At 41.7% G+C, this 26321-nt stretch overlaps 2 protein-coding genes across 7 annotated transcripts; one reads left to right on the forward strand and one right to left on the reverse strand.

The window, feature by feature from the left end:
• The first annotated feature begins 64 nt into the window (after positions 1-64).
• On the forward strand, positions 65-11682 carry aknad1 (AKNA domain containing 1). Of its 6 annotated transcripts, none has more exons than XM_085440047.1 (22): positions 65-544; positions 1735-1944; positions 2515-3587; positions 3727-3801; positions 3902-4013; positions 5363-5511; positions 5592-5651; positions 5758-5891; positions 6009-6186; positions 7344-7501; positions 7868-8020; positions 8279-8438; positions 8555-8649; positions 8747-8949; positions 9040-9154; positions 9755-9931; positions 10127-10227; positions 10359-10496; positions 10580-10687; positions 10891-11002; positions 11111-11279; positions 11431-11682. In XM_085440047.1, the coding sequence occupies exons 2-22, from the start codon at positions 1740-1742 to the stop codon at positions 11608-11610; spliced, it is 3855 nt and encodes a 1284-aa protein (XP_085296173.1). In that variant the 5' UTR covers positions 65-544; positions 1735-1739; the 3' UTR covers positions 11611-11682. The 6 variants fall into 6 exon arrangements, with proteins under 6 accessions (XP_085296173.1, XP_085296175.1, XP_085296174.1 ...); XM_085440049.1 differs by having other exon boundaries at positions 10601-10687; XM_085440048.1 differs by having other exon boundaries at positions 8558-8649.
• Positions 11683-14283: 2601 nt separating this feature from the next.
• LOC146687827 (scavenger receptor cysteine-rich domain-containing protein DMBT1-like) lies at positions 14284-24358 on the reverse strand. Its single transcript, XM_085440402.1, has 12 exons — positions 24348-24358; positions 24179-24231; positions 23428-23736; positions 22667-22981; positions 21743-22051; positions 20816-21124; positions 19992-20300; positions 19233-19541; positions 18497-18784; positions 17304-17654; positions 16012-16094; positions 14284-15921 (listed from the first exon to the last, which is right to left on the reverse strand). The coding sequence occupies exons 1-12, from the start codon at positions 24356-24358 to the stop codon at positions 15817-15819; spliced, it is 2751 nt and encodes a 916-aa protein (XP_085296528.1). The 3' UTR covers positions 14284-15816.
• Positions 24359-26321: the final 1963 nt, after the last annotated feature.

Below are 26321 nucleotides of genomic sequence, written 5' to 3' on the forward strand. Positions count from 1 at the left end.
AGAGCGGCATTCAAATTTAGTCACGCCCCTGCAGAAAAATCATTGGACGAACACATTTGAATGAAGAAGGGTGACGTTTTTGTGATAATGTAGCTGAGACAAGCACGAGCTTTATTATGTTTGAAAGTTTGACACGCCTTGGCTTTCAGCGTGCACACTTGTGGGGCTTCGGCACTGTGTATTATTATTTAGGAGGGTGAAAGTCTGCACATTCCCATACTTATTTTTAAAAAGAGAATAAGTATGTAATGGCCAATAGCCCAAAACTGTCACTTGCTAGCAGCCTTTTGGAGGAGGTTTCAGCACCGTTACCTAGCAACGAGACCCCGCTAGTTGTCATGCATGCTGCTGTCACCGCGAGTCCAGACGTTCAGCGCTGCCTTTTATCCATTATTAATGATGCCACAAAAAACCTGTTCAGGAAGGCATATGTCAAGAAAGATGGGGGAGATATTAAACCATCGCTGCTAGTTTCGAGACCGGGATCAACTTAAAGGTAATGGCACACTGCTGAAGGAGAACCAGCCGGCTAAACACAACCAAGGTAAGTAACCACCGCCAGCAAAGCATTTCAGTAGTACTATGTCACTGAAATGCAGCTCAGACTTACATGCAGAAACAGTACAGACGCTTAAACGTGTTTGGTAACACTCACGTGTAACTTGTAGTAGGAGATATATGTACTTTATATACTTTTGCTCCACTACTCTTATGAAATGTAGTTAATACGATTATGGTATCAAGTACCTGAATACATATATCACATGACAGTTTTTGTTAACATACATGCAAAAACTTATGAGCGATTGAAATATCACATCAGGGTATTATATAGGTATATTTAACTCTATATTAATGATGTGCAGTATTAACAGATTCCTGTGTGTTGCAAAATGTATTTTACAACTTGTTTTGTATAGATAATAGTTTTATATTATAACAAAGACACTTTTGTTTTAGCATAGTGGTTTTTTTCTTGGTTCAGAGTGTCAGGGGCTACACAGCAGAGTCGTTATGATATTGTATTTTCTAATTAGGGTTTTATTTAATTTGATTTTTTGTTTTTAATTCGGTTTAGTTCACAGAGTGTATTTATATAGTTTAGCTTTTAATAGTTTCAGTGTTAGATTTAGTCTTTTAAATTATTATTATTGTATGGAGGACATGTGTCAGATGTAAGATTTAGGAAAATCAGTACAGGTTTTATATTGAAAACACAGCTTTTAGAAAGCAGTTGACTGACAGTCTTGCGCACATCTAAAAATGTCAGTATTCACGTCCATCAGTGCCTCATCAGCCACATTGTATCTAAATTTTTACCAAAGTCACAGATACTAAAACTAAGGATTTTTTCTATTTTATGAAGGAAGAACCCATTTAAAACAAATTATTTATTTCTGAATGAAATAGATGAATTACTTTTTAAAAAATATTTATCTATATATTTATTTATAAGCCTTCTGCTGCTGTCAGACACTCAAAACAGACACAATACGTTTCACCCAAGCATATAATTAACTCAAAAACTTTACACCCTTGCAGCACGCAATCTTCTGTGCACACATTGTATTGATTGTTGAATAATTGACACCTTAGTGCTTTTTGATCCAGTGTTGTCACTTTGCAGGTTGCGTTGCTAAGAGATGAATGGTGCTTCGTTCAGTTTTCTCACCCTGCTTTTTTCTTAACAGAGGTGAGGAGATATTGAACAGTGCATCCATTTTTCTGTTGCAGAGTCCATGGAGGGAGACCTGGGAGAGTCGGATGAGGATGTTCAGGGGGAGGACAGACCCGTAGTGCTGTGGGAAAAATGCATCGAGCAGAGCTTCTTTGTTGATCTCAGTGAGGATGAAAGTCTCCACTTAAGTGATCTGGAGAGTTCTTTGGCCTTGCATCTGTCCCAGGCAGAGTCTGCTGCCTCTGAAGCAAGCATCCATCTTAGTGGTAAGACATGCAGGCACTGTTGTTTATTGTGTCAGTTTTCTTGTATACTACGGTGAATTAGTGCGTATATAATCAAAAGTTTACATAAAACAATTTTTTTAATAATACATCATTATAAATATGTTGGCATGCAGAATGTTAAACATCTGCTATGTTTTTTTGCTCACTTCAGGTGTGACAAAACAAATGCAATGACACATATATTGTTTTTGCAAAGTCATGAGCTAGTTTTCACTCTCATCATTAAATGGCCTGCAAATGGTAAATGGCCTGCATTTGTATAGCGCTTTACTCAGTCTCTAAGGACCCCAAAGCGCTTTACACTACATTCCGTCATTCACCTATTCACACACACATTCACACACTGGCAATGGTAAGCTATGTTGTAGCCACAGCTGCCCTGGGGCGCACTGACAGAGGCGAGGCTGCCGGACACTGGCGCCACCGGGCCCTCTGACCACCACCAGTCAGTCACCACCATTAGCCTTAAAAGTCACAACAACCTAATTTAATGGAATCAACATGACCCTGTAATTAGGTTTTCATGGTATTTGGGTTTTTAATTTGCAGGGGACGCGGAGCTGTCTGGCTTGGATGACTCCTCCTCAGAGAGCAGTGTGGGCAGTCTGAGCGGGAGGGTTCTAGAGAGCAGTTCCAAGAGAAATCTCTTACATGTGTCTTCCCAAAGATCAAACACCATGCAAGATAAGCAGGGAAGTGAGGACACTGGACAAAATACCAGTGATGAGGATCAGGAGGACTTGCCATATGATGGCAACATTGGAACCCCTTACTTCAACAAGAAAGATTATTCTGAGGGAAACATTAACTCTGATGGAGGACACACTGTTCATACAAGTCCTGATCTTTCTGGTCAGCTTGAATTGGTGCAAGAAGATATCAGCACAAAGCAGGACAACGTTTTTGATGCTTCCAAGCAAAGTGAGCTTGGTGGACCGCATCCTGGTGCTGCAGACATTAACCAGTTATTGCTGCGGCACTTCTCCCACGAGGAATTGCTGCGGTTGGGTAGGCTGATCGAGGCAGAGACCCTGCCAGAGGTGTCCCTGTTGGAGAGTGCAGACGACAGTGTTTTTAGCCAGGCTCCAACACACAACAGCAAAGCAGTGAATAATAACCACACAGAGAGCTCAGATGAAAAGAGTAATGCTGCATCAAAAAAAGCAAGTTCAGAAGAGCAGATAGAAAAGAAGACTCCTACTTTCACATCTGGTGCTTGTGCAAACAGCATGTCCAACTCTGAAAGTACAGATTCTAAGCAGAGCATTGGGGATTTCAGTGCAGATGAAGTAAAGCAGGACAAAGCAGATGAGGAGGAAGAGCAGGTTCAGAGAGTTCCTCTGGTGCGTACAAGATCCTTCAGTGAGATGAAGTATGGCCAAGGCCAAGTCCATTACCCGCTCCCCGACTTCTCCAAGGTTGCCCCTAAAGTGAAAATCCCCAAAACCCCAGCCAGATCACTTCCTCAGTGCCCTAGCACCATTCACAGAGCTCAGTCTTCCCCAGGCATGTTAGAGGTGATCAGCAGAGTCTTGGAGGACTCAGTCCTGCCAGCCGGGAAAGCTAATGTCTTTAAAGATGAAGAAAAGCACACTCCTCCTGCACTGGTGCACCATCTGCAGGTAGAAAGCATTCAGATCATATCTTTGCACTGCAAATGAACCTTAGACTTTCAGTTTCTTTAGCTGATATTTTCTGTCATCATTGCATTACTGTTTTCTTAGATAGAGCTGTAACATCCATCCTCTCTATTTTCTTTAGGCTGAATATGATAAATTACTCACCAAATACGCAGAGGCAGAGAACCTCATTGATCAGATGAGACTAGGAACCAGTGTGAGTTCTAAGGTTTCTTCCTGGTGTAATTCACACAGGCCTGTGTTAAATTAGTTACATTTCAAATGTAAGATACAAAGGTATTTATTGCTTTTCACAGAATCAGCTCTCCTCAGAACTCATGCTTTATTTAGAGGATGATGATGAAGATCAGGGGCAGTTAGCTGAGCTGAGCCATCTTGGATACAAAGCTCCTCATCTTCCCTCATCAGGTACGGCTCCGTGTCCGACATCTGATATCATGAAAGGTTAACTGCCTTCTACTACATGAAAATAAAGTCTGACTGGATTCCTCAGAGAGTGATCAGTTTAGATGACACATTTTTTAATGAAACCTTTTAATGACATTGAAAGAATAACTGAATATTTATGACAAACCAGGCCTGTGTATCTTTATTTAAACACCGAATGATCAGAAAGTCGAGTTAAACACTACGTTAAAGGCATGTTGTGCTCAGGCCGGCAGCTGCTCTCCAGTTTGTTGTCATTTTAGCTGGAAAATAGATTGATTATTTTATTGAATCCAGTATTTTGCCTTAGTTTTGTGGTGCCCCCTAAATATTTTGCATACTGATCCCTCCATACAGTCGGTGTGTGGCTCCTGTCCAGCTATAAGACACAGATAGTTAAGAGTTAATACTACAGAAATGAAATGAAATGTGCCATTATTCATTTTAAAAGGCCATTCTGTTAGAGTAACCAGCTGCTGGCTGTGAGCAGGGCTGCAGCTGCTCAGCCTGGCTGTGGTGATTGAAGCTGTTTACAGATACTGCTGTTGTCCTCCAGCTGCCAGTGTGGTTTAACCTGCATTGCTCTGGACAGCTACAGTAGCATCTGAGCCTGCGGAGCATCGCTGACGGGGACTCGGGCAATGAAACCATCACTGGGTGCACATAAAAATTGGTGTATAATGTTACAGCAAATAAAAACAGTCATGTTAAATTTAGAGTTAAGGTGGCATGTCATTCTGCTGCAGTAATCACAGCTACGGTCTGTCTCTACGGCGGTTCTAATAAAGCTGCAGAACCAGTAAATCTAGCACCCTTTGTAAACACAGTGGTGCAGATTTAAACCCCAGCATGCAGCAGCAGCGAGGGCTATACTGACTAACTGTAGTTTAATAATTTAAATAATACTTTATAGTAATGCAGAAAAGCCTTTCTCCATAGGTGATACTAGATAAGGGAGAGGTAACACACAAGTTTTTGTGAGGGACTCTAAAGTTAGTGTTGCCATGATCCTTGAGGGCCTCTGTTGTGATGTTATTCCCAGCCTAGTGGTTTGAGCTACATTACATCAGCTCTGACCCAACCCACCCTAACCCTATCAACTAATCACAGCAGAGCGTCCCTCACACTGCCACGCCTCTGGCTGAGCTAATGATTTGGTCTGGATGCATTTTGTGCTTGGCAGCATTATTTATAAAAATAAGTAAATAAAGCTACAAAGAAAGATATATTGGCAGTACAAATCCCAGAGGATGTGTCAGGAACATTTTACTCATAACTTATTACCTTAATTATGTTGAGTGTGTATGACTCCCATGTTGGCTTGTTTTCAGAAAGCTTAAATGAAAAAGCTGAGTCAGCTCTCGTCAGCACCATTAAGGAGGCAGCCTCAGCTTCCTCCAGCGAGCTTCAGGATAATCCCAGTGATGGGGAAAGGATGACCGCTGAGCTGAGAGACATCATCAGCCAGTTCATGCAGAAGGTGTGTTTGAAAATGACTACAGCTATTGTACAATTAAACGCACACATATTTTAAACGTTTACAAACCTTCTGCTCTTCAGGTGGATGAATTTAGATTTACTGTGAGCAACATGGCTGTAAGCACAGAAGAAAAGCAAATGGTAAGGATCCTTTACATCCTACATGTAAGGTAAACTACATTTCAAGCACAATTTGGGGCCTGCTTTTTTTCTGCATGGGCATTAGTATAGACTGATCCTTTTGCAGATGTTGAGGAGCATGATGGAGGCTCAAGACCAGTTGGAAAGAAACTACATCAGTAAGAAGGAGGAGCACAGAGCTCTGGAGATGCAAAACTACATGGGCTTATCCAGGAACACTGGCACTTTTGATGCTAACAGGTCAGAGAGACCCCGGGGTGGCAGCTGTAAGTGTCAGTATCATGTTTGTGCACCCATTTATGTGTGTGTGTGTGTGTGTGTGTGTGTGTGTGTGTGTGTGTGTGTGTGTGTGTGCAGACTAGTGGAAGGAGACATCTTTAGGATAGGCATGCATCTTGAGGACATTAAGGAGATCATAGACAAAAACGTGTGTGATCAGATTTCTCCTCCTCACTCAACATCCACTCCCACGTCCACGACTGTACCCACTCCTGTCTGCATGTTCACACCTTCACCTCCACCTTCCCTGCATGAGGTAAAAGACACACAGAAAATTCACGTTTAATGTTTTTGCCACACTATTCATATTCTCTGATTTGGGGCCTTTTATAGTCAGAATACGCTGTGAATAGTAAAAATGCAATGCTACATATCAACAGTTCAAATTCATACTAGTAGCAATGCAATTGTAGGTTTCCAAAAATTGTGTTGTTATGTTTAATTATTTATCAGCAAAAAATGACATTGTGAATATTTTAAATGCTTGGTTTGAATAAAAAGGTCTTTGCAACATGAGGTGTGATCAGAAAGTTCTGAAAAGCCTTTTCTGACTTAGATTTAGTCTGGATCGTTTTCAGCGTAGCTGCTACTTTCAGATCTGTCAGCGGAACTTCTGTTATGCACTCTGTTGGATGCTGGAGGAGCTCCAGTGTTTTCTTTGTGCTCATTACCTGAGGCTCCACATTAAAGCTTGTAAACTGCACTCTTCAGCTGAAAATTGCTGTTGGCCGTTTCCTTATTGAATTTCTCCACAGGATTGAGCTTCTGTGAAGCATCATTTGAGGCTTCTTCACAGAAAGCCTCTGTCACCGTGATTGCCTCAAGTTTCTCAGGCTCTTCTTGGGCCTACAATTCATTTTCTTTTCAGAGCATTTGTTTCAGCTCCAGGGTTTCTTGGATGAGACCGTCCACCTTTGCAGATGACTGCTGACTGCTAGTTTGTGTATACATTCATCTACAAAAAAACCCAGCCTCATCTGCTTTGGCCTCCGGAGCTGGTGGTTAAACTCCATGATTTTTTAAGAAGGTTTTTCCTCTCTTCCTCTTCTTCTCCAAATTAAGCTCAGCTAAAAGCCTCTTATAAGTAGCTAAATGTTTGGTTTTCATGTTTTGAACAGTTGCCTTCACACTGGTCACCTTATCTACATTTTTTTTCTTGGAGTGCAGTTTTATATCTGCTTTTTCATGGTGGCTGCTTTCTGTCTTTTAGAGTCAGAAATATAGATTGAGAAGAAATTATAATAATCTCCTGTGCTCATGCTGCCTTTAAGGCTGAAATATATCTGCTCAGCCCTGTTGGTATGATAGGGATCCTTATTTGCATCCATGCCCTGCATCTTCATTTGTGACAAATCCTTTCCTGGTACAGATGCTAAGTATGTGCATATGTTTGCATTAACTTTTATGTTTCAGGGGCAAAGTTATAAGATGGACACAGAGGAAGAAGAAGAGGAAGAAGAAGCAGAGGAGGGCAGTGACCTTCAGATAAATGGTGGATCAGACCAAAGTAGTGAGCTCGTAACTGCTGACCCTCTAGTGAAAAACTCTGGACATGGCAGCTGCCAGTCACGGTAACAATAAATTTCTTCTTTGCAGTCTAATGTTTAGGTTTTAAACTTAAAACTTAAATTTTAAATCTTTCTTTTGTAAATATAACATTTTTATAGTTTCTGATATGCAGCTAATATACAGCTCGGTGGCAAATGTGCTGAAAAATTAAAGATGACTTGGATGGATATAAGTATACTGTAATAAACCCCCTTGTCCTGGCTAGCTGTTTATGCTGTGAGCGGTGCATACGTGTGTGTTTGTGCACGTTCTCAGCCTTCCTGTGGGCAGGTAGTGTTTCGTGTACACAGCTGGTGTTGGGTTGCACAGTACGGAGGGAAGGGAGTGCTTGGATCTGTGTGCAGGTATTCTTCTCTGGCCTGTTTTAGGGACTCAACGGGCTCCTTGGTTGGACTTGATGTCTGTAAAGATGAGGATGAGGAGAGGAGCTCTGGTTTGTCAGAGGTGGCAGATCACAGTGACATCTTAGCTTACCTGTGTGGAAACAAGACCACCTCACACGAGCAGTGGACAGTCAGCAGGTCAGTGTTGTGACTGTGAGGTGACTGACTCTCTGTTATGGCTTCTTATTGCTGTTTTTTTAGTTTTATATTTAAGTCTTCATAATGCAAGAGATCTGTTTTTGCATAATATATTATCATGCTCAATACAGAAAACATAGGCATTGTCTTCTTCTCATAATGCTTTTCATATCCTACTGTTAAAAAAAGTTTTGAAACAAAACCACTGCTGTTTATTACACTTAGACTTTATACAGTAAACACTTGCTCTTTCTGCAGCCACAGCATCAAGGATAGAGTCTCCAGACAAAAGGATGAATGTGATCTGGGTGACTGTGTTAGTCTGGCAGTGGAGGTCTCCTGTTCCTCTGATGCACCAAGAGGCTCAGAGAGCCACAGCCTCTCAGAGCCGGATCTCAACACCTCATGTGCCTCGCAGGTCAGTTGCAGATACAAGCTAGCCTGTTTGACCGCTGCTGTCTCTTCCACACAATTAAAATGCAATGCAAATGTTCATGCATATCTTTTGGTTAAAACCTTGTTATTGATGCACAGAAGATGGTGAGTTCAGAGACAGACAGCGGATTTGGGAGCTCTTACTTGAATCATTCGGGCTCGGGATCATTTCAATCAAATCTGCTTCCAGAAAGGTGTGAGTGAGAGTATTTTAATGACTGGTTCACCATCATAAATATATCACATGAGCCTAACATGAGAATACCTTAAGCTGAGCTTTTGCTTCTGCAGTGTGTTGTCCCAGAAAGAAGGTTTAAGTAGCTCAGACAGTGAAGACTCGTGCTCCCACCTGCAAACAGCCATCCACCCTGCCATCACTGGCTACCAGTGGGCCAGCCCCCACCCATCTGTCCTAACACAACACTGTGGAGCAACAGCTGGAGTGGATCTGTGGGTGGACAGTACCACTAAGAAACCTTCAGCAATGCTGCAAGGTGAGTAATTTCCATCACTGCATGTTCACTTTTTATGTCATGTTTTCTGGTCAGTGCTAAAGTTCCTCGTGTCCACCACTGACCAAACAGGATCTGACCAAAGCCTGTCTGCTCAGCACCATCAGCTCGTATCTCAACCTCTACTTGGCACCTCCATGGATACTGATGGCAGAGGCAGCCCTCTGCGCTCCTGCTCTTGTAATAGGTCAGTATGCCGAAAACAAACACCAGTGTTAGTGAATAATCACTGCACTGCTGTGAATTCAAATGTTAAACCACTGTGGGTAAAATTATGAAGAGTGTGTATAATTAACATGAAAACAGCAGCAAAATAAAGTGGCACTTTATGGGAGTGGGACTTTCACCCTTTGAAAGTGTTGGTGCTCAACCTCTTTAAGAAGAAATAAAAGTTAAAGCCAGAGGGCAGTGTAGGACGCAAATTTGGTCTTGCACTTTTAAAGTGGCAGCAGACAACTGGTTATAAGGCTTATAGGAATAAATCTAATGCAAATAATTACTGTTGAGGCCACTCTTGAAACCTTTGAATTCTTAGAGCTCTCCCTTGAAAAACAGCTCATCTGAGATTCACCCTTTTGGTTTCAATCTCTCTGTGTTGTTGCCTTCATTACCTCGATCAACAACTGTTCTTTTTTTTTTTGTTTTGAAGGGGTTTCACAAGTATGTGGCTTTGTTCTAGCAGTCAGCATTTAAGCTAAATATTTGCCCGTATCTACTGGAACTTTATCATGACCTTTTTTCCCATTTTATGAACATTTACATTTCTGTGTCGCTCGTGTGTGACCAGTGAGGCTATCCTGGCCTTGCAATCGGAGGTGTCTAGGCTAAAGAAGGACCTGGAGGTGGGCTTAGTGCAATTACCTCACTTAGCTCAGAAGATGGACTATCTCACCTCAAAATACAGACAAGAGCGCCAGGAGCGCCGGTCCAGAACCAGGACTTACCAAAGTCCAGCCTGTAACAGGTGGGACTCTGATCATCATGGTCAATGAATGAAAGATGGACATTTTGTAAGGTGTTATCATGTTGATAGTGACATGTATTATATCTAGTAAACTAACAAGTAAGAATTTCAGTTTCATGATAAACATTTAAACAGAAATAACCATTTAGAGTCCAAATGTCTTCTCATATTGATTATTTGTATCATAACATGTAGAGTGGGGAATATCAGCAGCAGAGATGTGAGTAACTTCAGTTTCAGTCAGGCAAGGCTGGAGGACTGGATCTCATCAGACATGGACCCCAGCCAGAGCAAAGGTAGACCCCCACCAGCCATAAAACTGTGTAAACTCCAATTGTCTGGCTCTAAGTTCCCTTCCCTGCTTTGATATGAGTGCATGCAGATGTTACTTCATCCTTTTAATGTAATTTGTTCGTTTGCTCTTCAGGCACAGACAGCAGTGAAACAAGCTCTGAGATAATGTTGCAGTTACACAGTTCACCAGCAGGGAGCAGAAAAGGTGGCAGAGGCGTATCCTCGGGACCTGAGTTTCAGTTTAAACACCAGGCGGTCCAGCCCAAAGGAGGTCAGAGCCAGAGTCACAGCAGAATTTTGTTTCACTTTATTTGGATGATTTTCTGTCTGATTGTCTTTGAACTGAACATTCAGTTTCTCCTGCTGCGTGGACAGAGGGAGGCCGCTCACTGGAAACTTCTGGGTTGAGAAGCTGCAGTTTAAAAGGAAAGAACGACATGATGTCTGACTTCAGACCACAGAGTGAGAAACTGTTTCATGTCAGGTTTTGTCCATCAAGGTTTTGATTTAATGAGTTATGAAACTGACCTCAGTAAATGTATTAGTGTTATCTGGATGAATAGTGTAAGGGCTGTAATACTGTAAGGTGAAAAGGAAAATCACTGCTGTCAATACGTACTAATTCTTACTGAGCACACTGTTGGTCATGTTTCTGTGATCTACAGTTGTCACAAATAGTTTACACTCCAAGGACAGATGGTCTCTTCTCTCCAGCTCGTTTCTCCAGAAGCCGCTGTTGCAGGTCAGCTACGGCTCCTCCTGCAGTCTGCCGGCCAGGTAAAATACAAGCATTAACTGCATTGATAGAGATATTTATCAGCTGTACGCTTCATAGTTTTTTCTTGGGATAAATCATTCTTTTTTGCTACGTGTTGTCAAATCCAGCTATAAATTCAGGGAGCCACCGCTGCAGTCCATGTCCCATCACAGAAAACCTTCCACTCAGTCAGACACAGCACTCCTGCCCAGCAATGTGTACTTTCAGCGGACACCGTCTCCATCATCCGTGCCCTTCAAGACTGGCAGCAGGACAAGCAGACGTAGCAGGAGCAAGGTCAAATGTCTCAAACTTTAACGCAAATCAGATAAACCAGTTCTCTTTATATACAGGAACATCTGCTGTATATCATAATAAAGATCAGGTCTTTACTGTGACATACACAAGTCTTACTTGGCTTAAGGGACAAGTTTCTTTGGTTTTCTAGGAAGAAGACGTGAACAGGACTCTGGACCAGGCGATTGAGATGGCTCGCAGCATGAAGAGGACCACTGACCGCATGGCCAGGAGGCTGTCTGTAGATCTGGCTAAGGCTCAGCTACACAGGAAACTGCACCACATGCAGTCACAAGGTGGAAGGAAACATCTGGAACCTGGCTATGGATGAGTTTATACTCTCATCTCTTTGCCTGATACCTTTATGAAATATATTTTAAATAAAGTATATCTGATTCACAGATGTGATCTGTGATACGTTTGTTTTTGTTTTCTTTTGGTTTAAACAGTATCGTCTATAGTAGTAACATGTATAGTACGTTTATAAAGTTACTGATATTTTTATGAATGGGCAACATTTTTTAAATATGAAATGTCTTCATGTTTTGATTTGATCTCAAGGCCTCTGAAGAACATTTTTATCCATCCATCTTAACTGTATTCTTACCAAAATGTATTCAAAAGAAATGCTGTGAGGCACAATGTGATCTCATAGTGACGACAACAGTAGACAGAGTACATTGCGACAAGTTGAAGCAATAAATGTAAACTTATTTTCACAATGCTCCATGTCACTGAACACCCTGGTAATCTTTTTTTAATGTCAGGTGAAATATAAGAAGTGAAGCTACAGTGAATGTATGATTTACAGATGGAAAATATAGGAAGTAAACACATAAAAAATATAAAGTGACATAAAATTCAGCTTGATCCTTTTTAATTGGGTGCCGCAAGTGAAAATACATCCTTAACCATCCTTAGACATCAGGTGACTCTCTCTGATATTTCACCTCTTTACTTTGCCTGCTTCAGTTGTGTGTTTGTGATCATTTTCCTGCAGAATCATGCAGTGAGTTTCATGTGTTTGACATTTGTAGTTTTTTCCTGTTTGTACCTACTTTGTTTTTTTTCTTTTAACTGTGATGTCAGTGCACAGATTTGGAGACAATACCTCTGTAGAGTACACCCAGCACAGACACACGCACACACAGGCAGGTATAGCCAACTTTCACGTTTATTGATATTTTTGTATTTTGACAGCTGACTCAGTCGCACCGTCTGACAGCTCGAGCCCAGCTGATCTCCCTTGGCCGCTCCTCCTCGTCTCACTATAAACACAGCGGAGGAGACCATCATTAGTCCATAAACAATATCAGCTGTTCTTACCAGCCTCGCGGCGCCGCCCCGTTGAGCCTTCCGCTCCACTCCTCCCCTGCAGCTGCGCCCGGGGCCACGCCTCCGCCACACACCCCCACCGCCCGTTCGAGGCCGGGGAGCCGTCCGGCCGAGCCAACTCCCCCCCCCCCCCGCGAGCGAGAGAGGAAATCGGCCACTGCCATCTGCGCCCCCGGCCTATGGATCACCTTGAACTTAAAGGGCTGCAACGCCAGATACCACCGGGTGATCCGGGCGTTGGCATCCTTCATGCGGTGGAGCCACTGCAGCGGGGCGTGGTCCGAACAGAGGGTGAATGAGCGTCCCAGGAGGTAATAGCGCAGGGAGCCGACCGCCCACCGGATGGCCAGGCACTCCTTCTCCACGGTGCTGTACCGGCGCTCGCGCTCTGCCAGCTTCCGGCTGATGTATAGGACAGGGCGGTCGGCCCCCCTTACCTGCTGGGACAAAACGGCTCCCAGCCCTCTGTCCGAGGCGTCAGTCTGCAGAACAAAAGGGAGGGAAAAGTTAGGAGTGTGAAGCAGCGGCTCCCCACAGAGAGCCTTTTTCGCCTGCACAAACGCCGCCTGGCACGGCCCCGTCCACTGGACCAGATCCGGGGCACCCTTTCGAGTGAGATCGGTCAGGGGGCTGGTTAGCTGCGCAAACCCCGGCACAAAGCGACGATAGTAACCCGCCAACCCCAAGAACCGTCTCACCTCCTTTTTCGTCCTGGGTTTCGGCACCACTTGTAGAGTACACCCAGCACAGACACACGCACACACAGGCAGGTATAGCCAACTTTCACGTTTATTGATATTTTTGTATTTTGACAGCTGACTCAGTCGCACCGTCTGACAGCTCGAGCCCAGCTGATCTCCCTTGGCCGCTCCTCCTCGTCTCACTATAAACACAGCGGAGGAGACCATCATTAGTCCATAAACAATATCAGCTGTTCTTACCAGCCTCGCGGCGCCGCCCCGTTGAGCCTTCCGCTCCACTCCTCCCCTGCAGCTGCGCCCGGGGCCACGCCTCCGCCACAACCTCTTTCTTACGACTCTCAGTAAATGATAAGAAACAGCAGCACAGTGCAAAGATTCATACATGTTGTCGACACTGAAATGCACCTTAAGGTCCCCACACAAAGATACGGGCACACACCTGTCCTTGGGATTAAAGCTGATGTTATTACAGGATTGCAGGAGGTTATTGTCCGCCGAAATTCAAACACGCTTTGATGTGATGGCCTTTCTCAGTCATGCACTGGATTCTAAAACTTCTTGTTGTGCTGTGCAGTGAACAGTGCGGTAGTAAAGGTTATCTAAAACCCACTAGTTTAATTGGTTTAACCAGTGTGTGAATGGGTGGATGACTGGTTGTGTAAAGCGCTTTGGGGTCCTTAGGGACTAGAAAAGCGCTATACAAATACAGGCCATTTACCATTCATATTTTAAAACAAAAAATATTCTGGCATCTCTTAAAGAAAGTTCGTTTTTAGCTCTCTTCCAGCAAACTGACTAAACCAGCTGATCTCCTCTGCACATCTAAGCAGAAGATGCAGAGATCATCCTTTTTTAAATCAAAATAAATAATAAAACTATAAAAAAGATGAATGAAAGACAGGGGCAGGTGGTTAGCAAGATGACAAAAGGCTGATAACTAGCAGGAAAAAAAGACATCACATTTAATACAATCACATATTTATTTCAACAAATTATAAAATGTGACAGAAAAACAGTGATGCAAAAAACTTGACAGTAATATAAAGTGAAGTCGAAGCAAAGCTCTAGCCTTTTACTTTTTAAAAATACTGCAACTTTCTGATCATGAGCATTACTGCAGCTGAACAAACTTTATTCAACACAGAAATAAAAGCAGAAATATTTAATGTACTAACAGGAAATAAAGTCACTAATTAAGATTTCCTGTGACAGCAGTCCTACTAGCTGTGTTGATCTTGGACAGCAGGGGGCGTAGCTTTACCAACTATATAAATCTGGGACTCTCCACCATTTGACCCTAGAACAGAAGAAGCTTCTCGGATGAGAGGTGAAACGTCTTCAAGCAACTTAAAGAACCTTCACAGACTTATAGTGGTCAGTAGAGTACAGCAAGTTCAACAAAAGATGTTGTTGGGTGGTAACATGATGTGAAAAATTTCACTGATCCTATGCTGTGTCAGAATTACTCAGCACATTACAGCCACATGTTGGATCAGTGGTGTCTGACATGCTCTCAGAAATCAGTATATTTTCCTTGACTTCGTATCTTCACAGATGGGTGAATGAAAACACTACATATGTCCCACAAAAACTTGTTAGCCACAAGGACGGAGTCAAATGCAGGCCTGATTAAATCTGCGGGGGTCTAGTCGGTCCTACTGACACAAACCAGCCTAATGTGACCAGATCCCAACAAAGTAAATGCGGGTCAGTGAGTGTTTTTGTTTGGGACATGTTACTGATGGTGAGAGGTGGTTTGAAATTTTCATACATTTAGACATCAAGCATGTGAAGGAACTGACATTAATGTTAGAGATATTTTTGGTCTTTGTAAACTTGTGGACTCCACTTTTCTGTTGCAATAAAAGGCTGACAGTTTAGCTTAGTTCAAGAAATCATCAAATCAAAGTCAAACGTCATAAACGTCATATTTTAAGTTATAAGCGGCATGGATGTGAGTCTTGAGTCACCCCTGTTTTCCTTATATTCGCTATTTCTTAATGACATGACTTTCAGACACTGTTGATCTGCTCATCTTTCTGACTCCTGTCATGTCTTCACTGCAAATTGCAAACCACACTGAGATGTACAAGCTAAAAAGCTGTTGGATGATGTCATTCATTTAACCCCCTCTGGTCCCGGCTGCATACTTCTCCTTCTCATCACTGTCATACATTCCTGCTGTGAGTGCCACAGGATAGGAGGCTATAAATAAGGGAACTTGTTTTTTTTTAATGGCAAATAATTTCAAACACTCGAGAGTACAAAGACATCACAAACTGACACATATTCTGTCTAGCTAAAGATAGAGGTTATTGAGGGAAAAAAATACTTAATCTGTAAAAACTTCACTTTTAGAATCAGAGAAAGATGAAAAAAAGAGAGAGGACTGGAGTATATATGGACTAATATATATCTATATACATATATAGAAAGAGATAGATATAGATAAAATCAGATAGTAGATTTTAAACTTGTGTGTGTTTCTATGTGTTTCAATTCTATTCTATTTCTTGGACCGCTTCCTCCTCAGCCTCCACTTCTTCAGCTCTGGAAACATCCGTCTCATTGTTCTCCTTTTTGTCTGATTTCTGCTTTTTGATGACCTGGAGAGACGATACACAATCCATGTTACTGTTCCTACACTTCTCAGCTACTACTCAGTTTCATACATGCTTTTATTTACTCTGATGTACCTTATAGTAGAAATGAAGGGCAATGTTCTCCAAAAGCAGAACCAGAGGCAGGAGAACATATCTCAGGATTGGAGTTCTTGAATCTGTGGAAAGAGATCAGTCATCATCACTTACCACAGAACAAACTGTCATATAATTTATTTTGTTTTAAAGACATTGAAACAAATCTTGTGAAAAATCTCCTCATAAATCATGTTAACATCAATAGATTATAAAACAATGGGCTCCCAGTGAATGAAAAAACCCTCTCCACGAGATGGAGGTGTGTCCTCAACACAATATTACCCAGTTATGGTTTAGGAGGCGTGGCTCGATCTGACAAATATGGTGACCACAATACAACATTGCAGACTGTACAACAGCCACTAATGAACTACCTACAGTTAGGTTTAGAAAGCTTTAGATTTGTGTTATTTTAAGTGTGTAGCCACACTTACATGATGTAAATGTGAGACTCAAAGTGATTTTGAAGGATTCAACAAAAGTATTTAGTGTGCTGTGAAGAAATTAACATTTTATAGCCACAATTTTCAGGCACTTAACAGGTGTGGGTTATTTCTTTGTTCAACTTTTTTCATAACATATGGCATCATTAAACTTGATTAAAACCACATACTTACAAAAAATGTTTAAATATTCCAAGTATTTTTTAAATCCTTTTTCTGTGTCATCGAAAACCTTCCAACATGATGCAGTCAAACTATCACTGCCATGATCAGTAGATGCTACTGACTGTGTGTAGATGGAAGAACCATTAGCAGATGCATAAAGACTGAGAAGACTGAACTAAAGTGTGCCATTTCTTTTGGCTAATAACAAGCATTAGCAAAACAAAGGCCAAAAAGAGAAACTGAAACCCTTAACATGGAAAACACACTAGGGCAAGATAAAGACCTGCTCTGTCCTATGGAAAAAGAAGACTACGACTTTATACAGTACAGACACACATGGGCAATCAGGGAAGCAGAGACAGCCGGGGAGAACAAGACACAGCTGAATTAAATCACAGAAAACTAAACAATGGAAGCAAAACTAAAAGCAAAGCACAAGGAACACTCGCTCTCGAAATCTCGATAATTAAATGTGGAAAACAGACACATGAATGAATGAGCAGAGAACACTGAGCGAGGAATTAAAGCAACGAGGAACTGAAAACAAGACTAAATAGACTAAGAACAAGTGCAAATGCTAAACAAGACTTGAAAGTTTAAAAAACTCAAAACATTACGTAAACTGACCCATGACACTCACAGCAAACAGAAATATTGAGTTCTGGTGTTTGCTTAACTTACATATAACGGAGACATAAATCCACTCCGCCTCAGGAGAAGTGAATGTTCCTTCTGTCAGAGTTATCTCATACACACAGCTGTAGTGGCCCTCGTGTCCAAAGTCAGCTACAGGGAAACTAAAGGAGGCTGAGCTGTTGACAGATGTCTTATTGTGTTTCATGTTGGAGCCAGAGTAGATGAGATTGAAAACTCCTCCTGAATAGCGATCATTGTTTGAGCAGGTGAAGATGAAGCTGTAGCCCTTCATGATTTCTATAACCTTAGCAAGTCTTCCATCTGGAGATGTCACAGAGATCCTGGGCTGCTGCATCCCAGGAGATGTCACAGAGATCCTGAGCTGCTGCAGCAACACTGAAAACAAAATAAACAACAAATAAAGAAGCTCTATTGAAAAAGAGGCACCACCTGGTGGCGGAAAAAACTCTGTCACTCTTTTAATGCGTGTGTCATGTGTGAATATGATCCAGATCTTTTTAACTGACTGAAAACATTTAATCCATCATTAAACAAACAAGACAGCTCAGGATTGTTGAGGTGCTAGAATCGTTTATCCCTCAAGAATAGGACAACATTTCTCTCCCAAAAGTCCAGCAATTCTTTGGTGCCCAGACAATTCAGATTAATTCAGTTTTTATAGATATTGAGAATTCAAAACACCTCAAGGCGCTTTATATTATAAGATAAAGACTGTACAGCATTAAAGAGAAACTGCACCCTATGAATTAGCACTTGGCAACATTGGGAAAGAAAGGCTCCCTTTTAACAGGAAGAAACCTTTGGCCAAACCAAGGATTTAGATTTTAGATTTAACAGGGAGTCAATGAAGAAATGCCAACATGGGAGAAATATGCGTTCTCTTTCTCTCAGTCTCTCGCAGCTGTATTTTGGATTAACTGAAGGCTTTTCTGGGAGTTTTTAGGGCAGGATGAATATGAAAATCTTTATTCACATGGCATGTATTTTAATTTATTGATTGCAGTGAACACTGGCATGAAATTAAGTTGGGTTTCTGCAATCTTAGACATAATTGGGAAGTGACTATTAAGTGTTGTCGTTGATCGATGAACTGCTGAAATTAAGACTTCTTATCTTAATGGATGTTATATTTTCATGCTAATAACCTGTAGTGGGCGTAACAAGTAAACACAGTATTTTCCTGTCACTGTAATATAAGCAATATTACATTTTATTACCAGTAACAGAGACGGTGACAGAGTCACTTGTGGAGAAGCTGGAGTCGTGTGAATATTCACACTGGTACAATCCATCCTTGTCAAAATCTACTTTGAGGATCTTGAATGTAGCAGAGTTGGTGGTTGATGGTTTTTTCTGACTGAATGAGCCTGAAATCTGCTTCAGAGTAAATTCTCCTTGTAGAAGCTGCTGGCTTTGAGGTGATATTGAACAAGTGATGCTGACATCGCTTCTCCGCTCAACTTTACCAGCAGGAATCATGAAGATTCTGGGCTTTGGAAGGATCACTGAGGAAAACAGCAGTCATGGAGAGACGATTCAATTAAAAATGGCAAAAATTTACTTTATATATTAATAATTGTCATGGAAATTTCAAATAAACCCGCAAACATCTCGGTGAGCATGATTTCAAGTGAGCTTAATAACATATTGCAATATGAAGAGACTCTGGTCAAACACCTAAGCGGTCTCTGACAATGGCTGCCATCCTCACATCTTATATACCCACACTGACAAAGACTCTATGTAACTCTTACATGTTACACATGTGTGTTAGAGCATAAGGCCCATTTACGGTGCACATGCATACAACTGGTGAAAATGTGCTTCTACATTACTAAAGTGATATGGTTAAACTATGTGATCAATACAAAAAGAAAGAAATCTCCCACCACATAACAGTATTTAAATATTATTGATATTTAATGATAAATATTTAAAAAAATAATTTCTCACCTGAGCAGACAACACCAGCATCCTTTTGGTGAGTACAGTCATGTGTCCCAAATCCTCTGTGCTGACACTCAGTCAGAGATCTCTCACTTCCTGAACAGTCCACATCATCAAGCCAGATGGATCCACTTCCCTCACCAAAGCGGGCTGATACAGCAGCACTCTGTGCCGTTCCACAGCCGAGCTCTCTACAAACCACCTCAGCATCATTTATGTCCCAGTTATCATCACAGACTGTTCCCCAAGTGTTGTTGTAAAAGATTTCGACTCTTCCAGAGCACAAAGTGCTTCCAGATAATCTGACTGGCACACCTGGGCACAGTGAGCATAATAAACAATAAGACAAAACATTTTGATGGACTGAATGTTATTCAGTGTGTAATTGGTTCATGAGTGCAATCATTTGCAAACTTTACATCACTGAGCTGCTCAATGATCATAAAAATCAAACAAAAGAACAGTCCTACAGTCCTATTTATATACTTTATGTTAAGTTCACATTTCAGTGTTATAGGACGCTTCAATCATATTAAATCGGTTTCTTTTGACAGTTCTCACTCATCACTTTATTTGTCAGGCTGTGAATAATTAATATTGAATGATAACAAACAAGTCAAGCTAATAATTTTTCATAAATGCTGGAGTCGTAAATAATATTAATGACATAATATTAAAGACAAAACCAAGAAGTAATGAAATAAATAGTAAAAAATTGTATTGACCTTTATTATTAATTTAACTTTGATTAGTAAAGTTTCTTACCTGAACAGACAACACCAGCATCCTTGCTGTGTGTACAGTCATGTTTCCCAAATCCTCTGTGCTGACACTCAGTGAGAGATCTCTCACTTCCTGAACAGGACACATCATCAAGCCAGATCGATCCTCTTCCTTCACCAAAGTGAGTGGACTTAGTGGCTTTCAGTGCTGTTCCACAGTTTAACTCTCTGCAGACCACCTCAGCATCATTTATGTCCCAGCCATCATCACAGACTGTTCCCCAAGTGTTGTTGTAAAAGATTTCAACTCTTCCAGAGCAACGAGTGGACCCAGTTAATCTGATGCGTGCACCTGAACTCAGAGTACATGCATTTAATATTTTAATTGAACATTATTGTGAGACTCATTTCTGTACATTAAATAAGTTTCATTCAGCTCACGTTCACTCAGACTCACAGTGCACAAATACATGGCAATAACTACACACAGACCCACATTTATGTCTTTTAATTACTGGCAGTTTAAAAAGATGATGGAAAACATATTTCTCTGTAGATTACAGCTACATTCATAGCAGAACATTTTCAGGGGTGTAATTTCCGGGAGGTTATGACCCCCCCCCCCTCCCCAATAAAATTATGAATTATCTCGCATAAATAGGCTGTTCATATTCTTTACTCATTTCAAGTATTAGTATTATTTGTATTAGTATTATTGAACATTTTATTACTGAAAAATGCAGGATGTGCAGGATGGTTACTTTATGAGATGATTTGCAGTGATCACCCTGAATTTTAGGACAAAATAGGCAGAGAAGCAAAACTACTGTGAGTTAATGATAAATCTGTTGATGATGAGAGATGTACCTGAACAGATGACACCAGCATCTTTATGGTGTGTGCAGCCATTTTTCTCAGGCCCTCTGTGCTGACACTGGATTATAGCCCTTTCACTTCCTGAACAGGCCACACCATCAAGCCAGATTGGTCCACTTCCTTCACCAAAATGAGCCTCTTTAGGAGGTGCTAGTGCTGTGCCACAGTCTAACTGTCTGCAGACCACCTCAGCATCATTCAAGTCCCAGCCGTCATCACAGACTGTTCCCCATCTTTTTTTATTGTAGATTTCAACTCTTCCAGAGCAACGACCTGACTGATGCCCAGATAATCTGATTCCTAAACACAAAACACAGAAAACATATATTTGATTATGATTGTAATGCGTTCTCCTATTTAATGAAGGAAATGGTTTCAAAATCTTCCGACAAGTGAGCCTTTATAACTGTTGCAAAAATCCAAAAGACAACAGGACTACACACACACACACACACACACACACACACACACACACACACACACACACACACACAGGGGATGGGATGCAGGCTGGTACTGAAGAATGCAAAGGTTGGACTGCAAAATGTTCTTCTTACTTCACCATAATGTGTTCTAACCCTGTTTTTTTCTTCCATACAGGTCATTCAAACAAGGAACAGTCTGTGAAAAAAACAACATTTGGGGCTAGATTTGCTAACATCTGCAGTAGCCTTCACGCAAACTTCAATTAATGTCAATTAAAACGTCTCTGACACACAACTTACAACAAATTACACAGATCCTAATGCCAAATTACTGGATCACAGACAGCAGCAGCTATTTTAACATTTTTGGATGATTTTGTTTAGAAGTCTCAAACATGTAAATCTCATTCAAACAGATATATTTCTCTCTGGTTTAGAGCTGGGTTGGATTATTTTGAATTGAATACAGTGCGTGATTTAAAAAGAGTCTCACCTGAACAGATGACACCAGCATCCTCACCATGTCCACAGGAATGTGTCCCAAATCCTCTGTGCTGACACTCAGTTAGAGAACTTTCACTTCCTGAACAGGACACTTCATCAAGCCAGATTTGTCCTGTTCCTTCACCAAAGTGAGCTGACTGAGTGGCATTCAGTGCTGGTCCACAGCCTAAATGTCTGCAGACCACCTCAGCATCTTCTGTGCTCCATCCATGGTCACAGACTGTTCCCCATATTTTATTGTGATAGATTTCAACTCGTCCAGAGCACTGAGTAGACTGATGTCCAGCTAATCTGATTCCTTATCAGAAAACACAGAAAATATATATTTAGTTACAAATATAATGTTTTAACGATAGCAACATCTGTGTCAAATATATTTTTTAAATACAAGTCAGTAATTTGAAGTTAAACAAGCGGGTAAAAAAGATAATAACCAGACAATAGCCAGGAAGCAGATTGGTGGCATGCAGAGAAGCTAATCGAGGAGGAGATAAACAAACATGGAGACAAAACCTACTTCACACCAGAAGGAATAATGACAAAACAGAGATAAGATTAGGACAGAATGGACACAAAAGGGAACTAATATCATCTGAGGAACTAGAAATATGGATAACAAAATGGCAAAATCTAAAGGAGAAAACAAAAATAGCAATCCAAAAACACAACATGGAAGACAAGTTACACTTCAAGAACATATGAGCTCAAACAGACAATCAGACCGAGGGGAAAAAAAGGAAGTAAAACCTAAACGTAACCTTCAATGTAAAACAGGAAGTAAAAAAACATGATGCCTTTGTGTAGATATTTCACTCATTTGAAGCACAATCAAACACACAGTTGATGATGCAAAAAATAGCACAGCTTACATATTTCTCTGTATTACAGGTGCATGAATCAAAAAGAGTCTCACCTGAACAGATGACACCAGCATCCTCATCATGTCCACAGGAGTATGTCCCAAATCCTCTGTGCTGACAATCAGCTAGAGAACTTTCACTTCCTGAACAGGACACTTCATTCAGCCAGATGTCTCCTGTTCCTTCACCAAAGTGAGCTGACTGAGTGGCTTTCAGTGCCGGTCCACAGTCTAACTGCCTGCAGACCACCTCAGCATCATTTAGGTCCCAGCCATCATGACAGACTGTTCTCCATGTTTTTTGCTGGTAGATTTCAACTCGTCCAGAGCACTGAGTGGACCCAGAACCAGCTAATCTGATGGGCACACCTAAATGCAGAAAACACAAAGAATCTATATTTTAAACAGAGAATAAAGTATGTTTTGAATGTTTTCAGTTGTTGATTATGGTAACTATTTCAATATGTTCATGAAGTTTTGATGACATTAATTTTTTTACCCACAGTTAAAGACACAAATGACAAAAGCCACATATAATCCCCACGGTGGTGTTTGGCCAAAGCCACCGACAGTTTTAAATTGATGAATAATGGACAGATTCCTGTTTGGATTACAGGTGCATTGATAGTAGAACATGTTATTACTCAGTACTGCACAGTTCATACGGTTACTGTATGAACTCAGGTCCTCTGCTTACCGTGAAGTTCAGGATAAAGCATAATGACAAAAAACACTTCTAGGTGGTAAAAATGATAAGACAGGAAGTTCATTTACTGGCATTTCACATTTTTTGGACAGTCCTAAATATATCTTACCTGAACAGATGACACCAGCGTCCTTTTGGTGTGTACAGTCATGAGTCCCAAATCCTCTGTGCTGACACTGAGTTAGAGAACTTTCACTTCCTGAACAGGTCACATCATCCAGCCAGATTTGTCCTGTTCCTTCACCAAAATGAGCTGATTGAGTGGCCTCCAATGCTGATCCACAGCCTAACTGTCTGCAGACCACCTCGGCATCATTTAGGTTCCAGCCATCATCACAGACTGTTCCCCATCTGTTGTTGTAGGAGATTTCAACTCTTCCAGAGCAGCGAGTTGACTGAGGCCCAGTTAATCTGATTTCTAAACACAAAACAAATAACTAATTATAAATGAAAAGTTTTATTCTATTTAATAAAGGCAGCTATTTCAACATCTGTGGCAGATACATCCACCAATGTCCACTAATTTGAAGTTTAAAAAATGACAATAACTACACACAGTCCAGTGAGTATCTAAATGAAGAACATGAGAACACGTTACACTGGGAGAACACTGGAGCTCAGAGACAAAATCAAATCAAGGGGAAGACATATGAAGGTAAATATGTTTTAAAATTTGAGAGCCCGTAGAATCAAAAAGTGAGAATATGTAGAAAAACTTGTATTTTAAAATTTTGTAAATTGTAAAAAAAATTTATACACTAGTGTTTTCAATTCACACTTACAGAAAAATATTCACAAACCTGCAGAATGATATTTATATAAATATACTTTGAGCTGCAAACTTGTAATTCAAATTTTACTCATCCAGAGATCCAGCTTCCGCTTATCCAGGGCCAGGTCAGGGGGCAGCAGCCTAAGCAGAGAACATCAAGGCGTTCCCAGGCCAGTCAAGAGATATAATCTCTCCAGCATGTCGTGGGTTAGCCCCAGGATCTCCTCACCTAGTGGGACATGCCTGGAACCACTCACCCAGGAAGCATCCTTGTCAGATGCCCAAACCACCTCAACTGGCTCCTTTCGATGTGGAGGAGCAGTGGCTCTACTATGAGCCCCTCCAGGACGGCTTAACTTCTCACACTAAGAGAAAGGAGAGGCACTGTTCTTTTTCAAACATTTGTCTTACTATGGGGACGTGCAGACCCCTGTATTGACAGATAAGCTCATCTGAACGACTGACTGTCATCTTAGGACTCACACTTAAGACAGTGTGGAATAGAGATCGTGTAATGAAATCAGCCTGTTGCAAAGGTCAAAGGAGAAATCCAGCTTGGTGCTGCACATATTTCCTCTATAGCGACACCACGAAAGAGGGCCCATAAGGTTGCCATTCCTCTTGTAGAATGAGCACGGCGCTTCATTGGGGTACAGACTAGTGCTGGAATACTCCAACTTAATTACTGCTGCAGTCCAGTGGGAATGTGTTCTTTACTAATAGGCTTGCCAAAATGTGGCTTAGCCCAGGAAACAAACAGCTGGTCAGACCTCCTGAAAGCCCCAGTTCTCTCCATAACCGGACAGTGAACGTGTAAGCACTCCTGTTCATGGGAGGAGAAAGCAGTGGGGGCCAAACACCACTAACTCCAATGGCATGCATTGGAGAGAAAGGTATTTGAGGACAAAGGCTGGATTTAGCCTGAATGTGACCCATTAATTATCCAGCGTGAATTGGATGCACTGTTTCTGCATTGGCAGTGTATGAATATTGCTGATGCCAGCAGCTTCAAGACAAAATTTCTTCTTCAAGACAAAATTTGTTTCTCCACTTGACTTAGTAGCTCAGATGGTGGCTGTGAAACTGCCCACAGCACTAGGGATGAATCCCACTGGGAACAAGAGGTTTAGCGGACTGCCTTGTAGAGATTCTGGCAAACTATCAGGCAACTCAGGAGGAGAAAGTGGTGCTCTACCTGCACTGTGTATAGTGTGGGTGGAGTGCTGCCGACTTCGACTGAGAACATTGTCAGGCGGTGGTAGGAATGCTTCGAGTCCCTCTTTAATCCCACTGGCACATCTTCCGTGGAGGAAGCAGTGTCTGGGGACGAGGGGAATGACTCGTCTATCTCAGGGGCGAGGTCACTGAGGCATTTAAACAAATAGTTGGTGGCAGAGCCCCTGAGGTGGATAAGGTTCACCTTGAGTTCCTGAAGGCTCTGGATATTGTAGGGCTGTCTTGGCTGACACGTCTCTGCAATGTTACATGGAGATCAGGGGTGGTACCTTTGGTACCGAGGCGGTGCTTCCCATCTTTAAGAAGGGGGACCAGAGGGTATTCCAACTATAGGGGGATCACACCTCTCAGCCTCCCTGGGAAGGTCAATGCCAGGGTGGTGGAAAGGAGAGCCCGTCCATTAGTCAAACCTTGGATATAGGAGGAACAATGCGGTTTTCGTCCTGTTCATGGAACACTGGAGCAGCTCTTTATCCTTTTACTTAAACCAAAAACACAAAACTCTGGGTCGCAGACCCAGTACTGTGACACCATGGTCCTCGGCTGGAAAAGGGTGAGGACCAAAGGGGTGAAGTACCCATTGGAGTTCCTGCCCCAAGTGGAGAAGTTTAAGTATGCCGGGGTCTCGTTCACGAGTGACTGGAGAAGGGAGCGGGAGATTGACAGATGGATTGGTGCTGCAGACACTGTACCAGTCCGCCATGGTGAAGAGAGAGCTGAGTGTAAAAGCGACCGAAAGAACAAGATTGAGTATACAAGTGGCAGAAATGAGCTTCCTAGGAAGGGTGTCTGTGCTCTGACAGAGTAAGAAGTTAAGCCATCCAGGAGGGGCTCAGAGTAGAGCCGCTGGTCCTCCACATTGAAAGGAGCCAGTTAAGTTTGACTCAGCAGAAGATGGATGGATGGAATGAGGTTTAGACATCCATTGTGCCATCATGCCCCTTTCATTAAAAGACAGACTGCTATTCCCAAGTTCAGAGCCCCTAGAATATTAG

Source organism: Copadichromis virginalis, linkage group LG18, assembly GCF_057382275.1.
Source record: "Copadichromis virginalis isolate Kocher_CV1m ecotype Utaka linkage group LG18, C_Virginalis_male_GT1.1, whole genome shotgun sequence".
NCBI lineage: Eukaryota > Metazoa > Chordata > Actinopteri > Cichliformes > Cichlidae > Copadichromis > Copadichromis virginalis.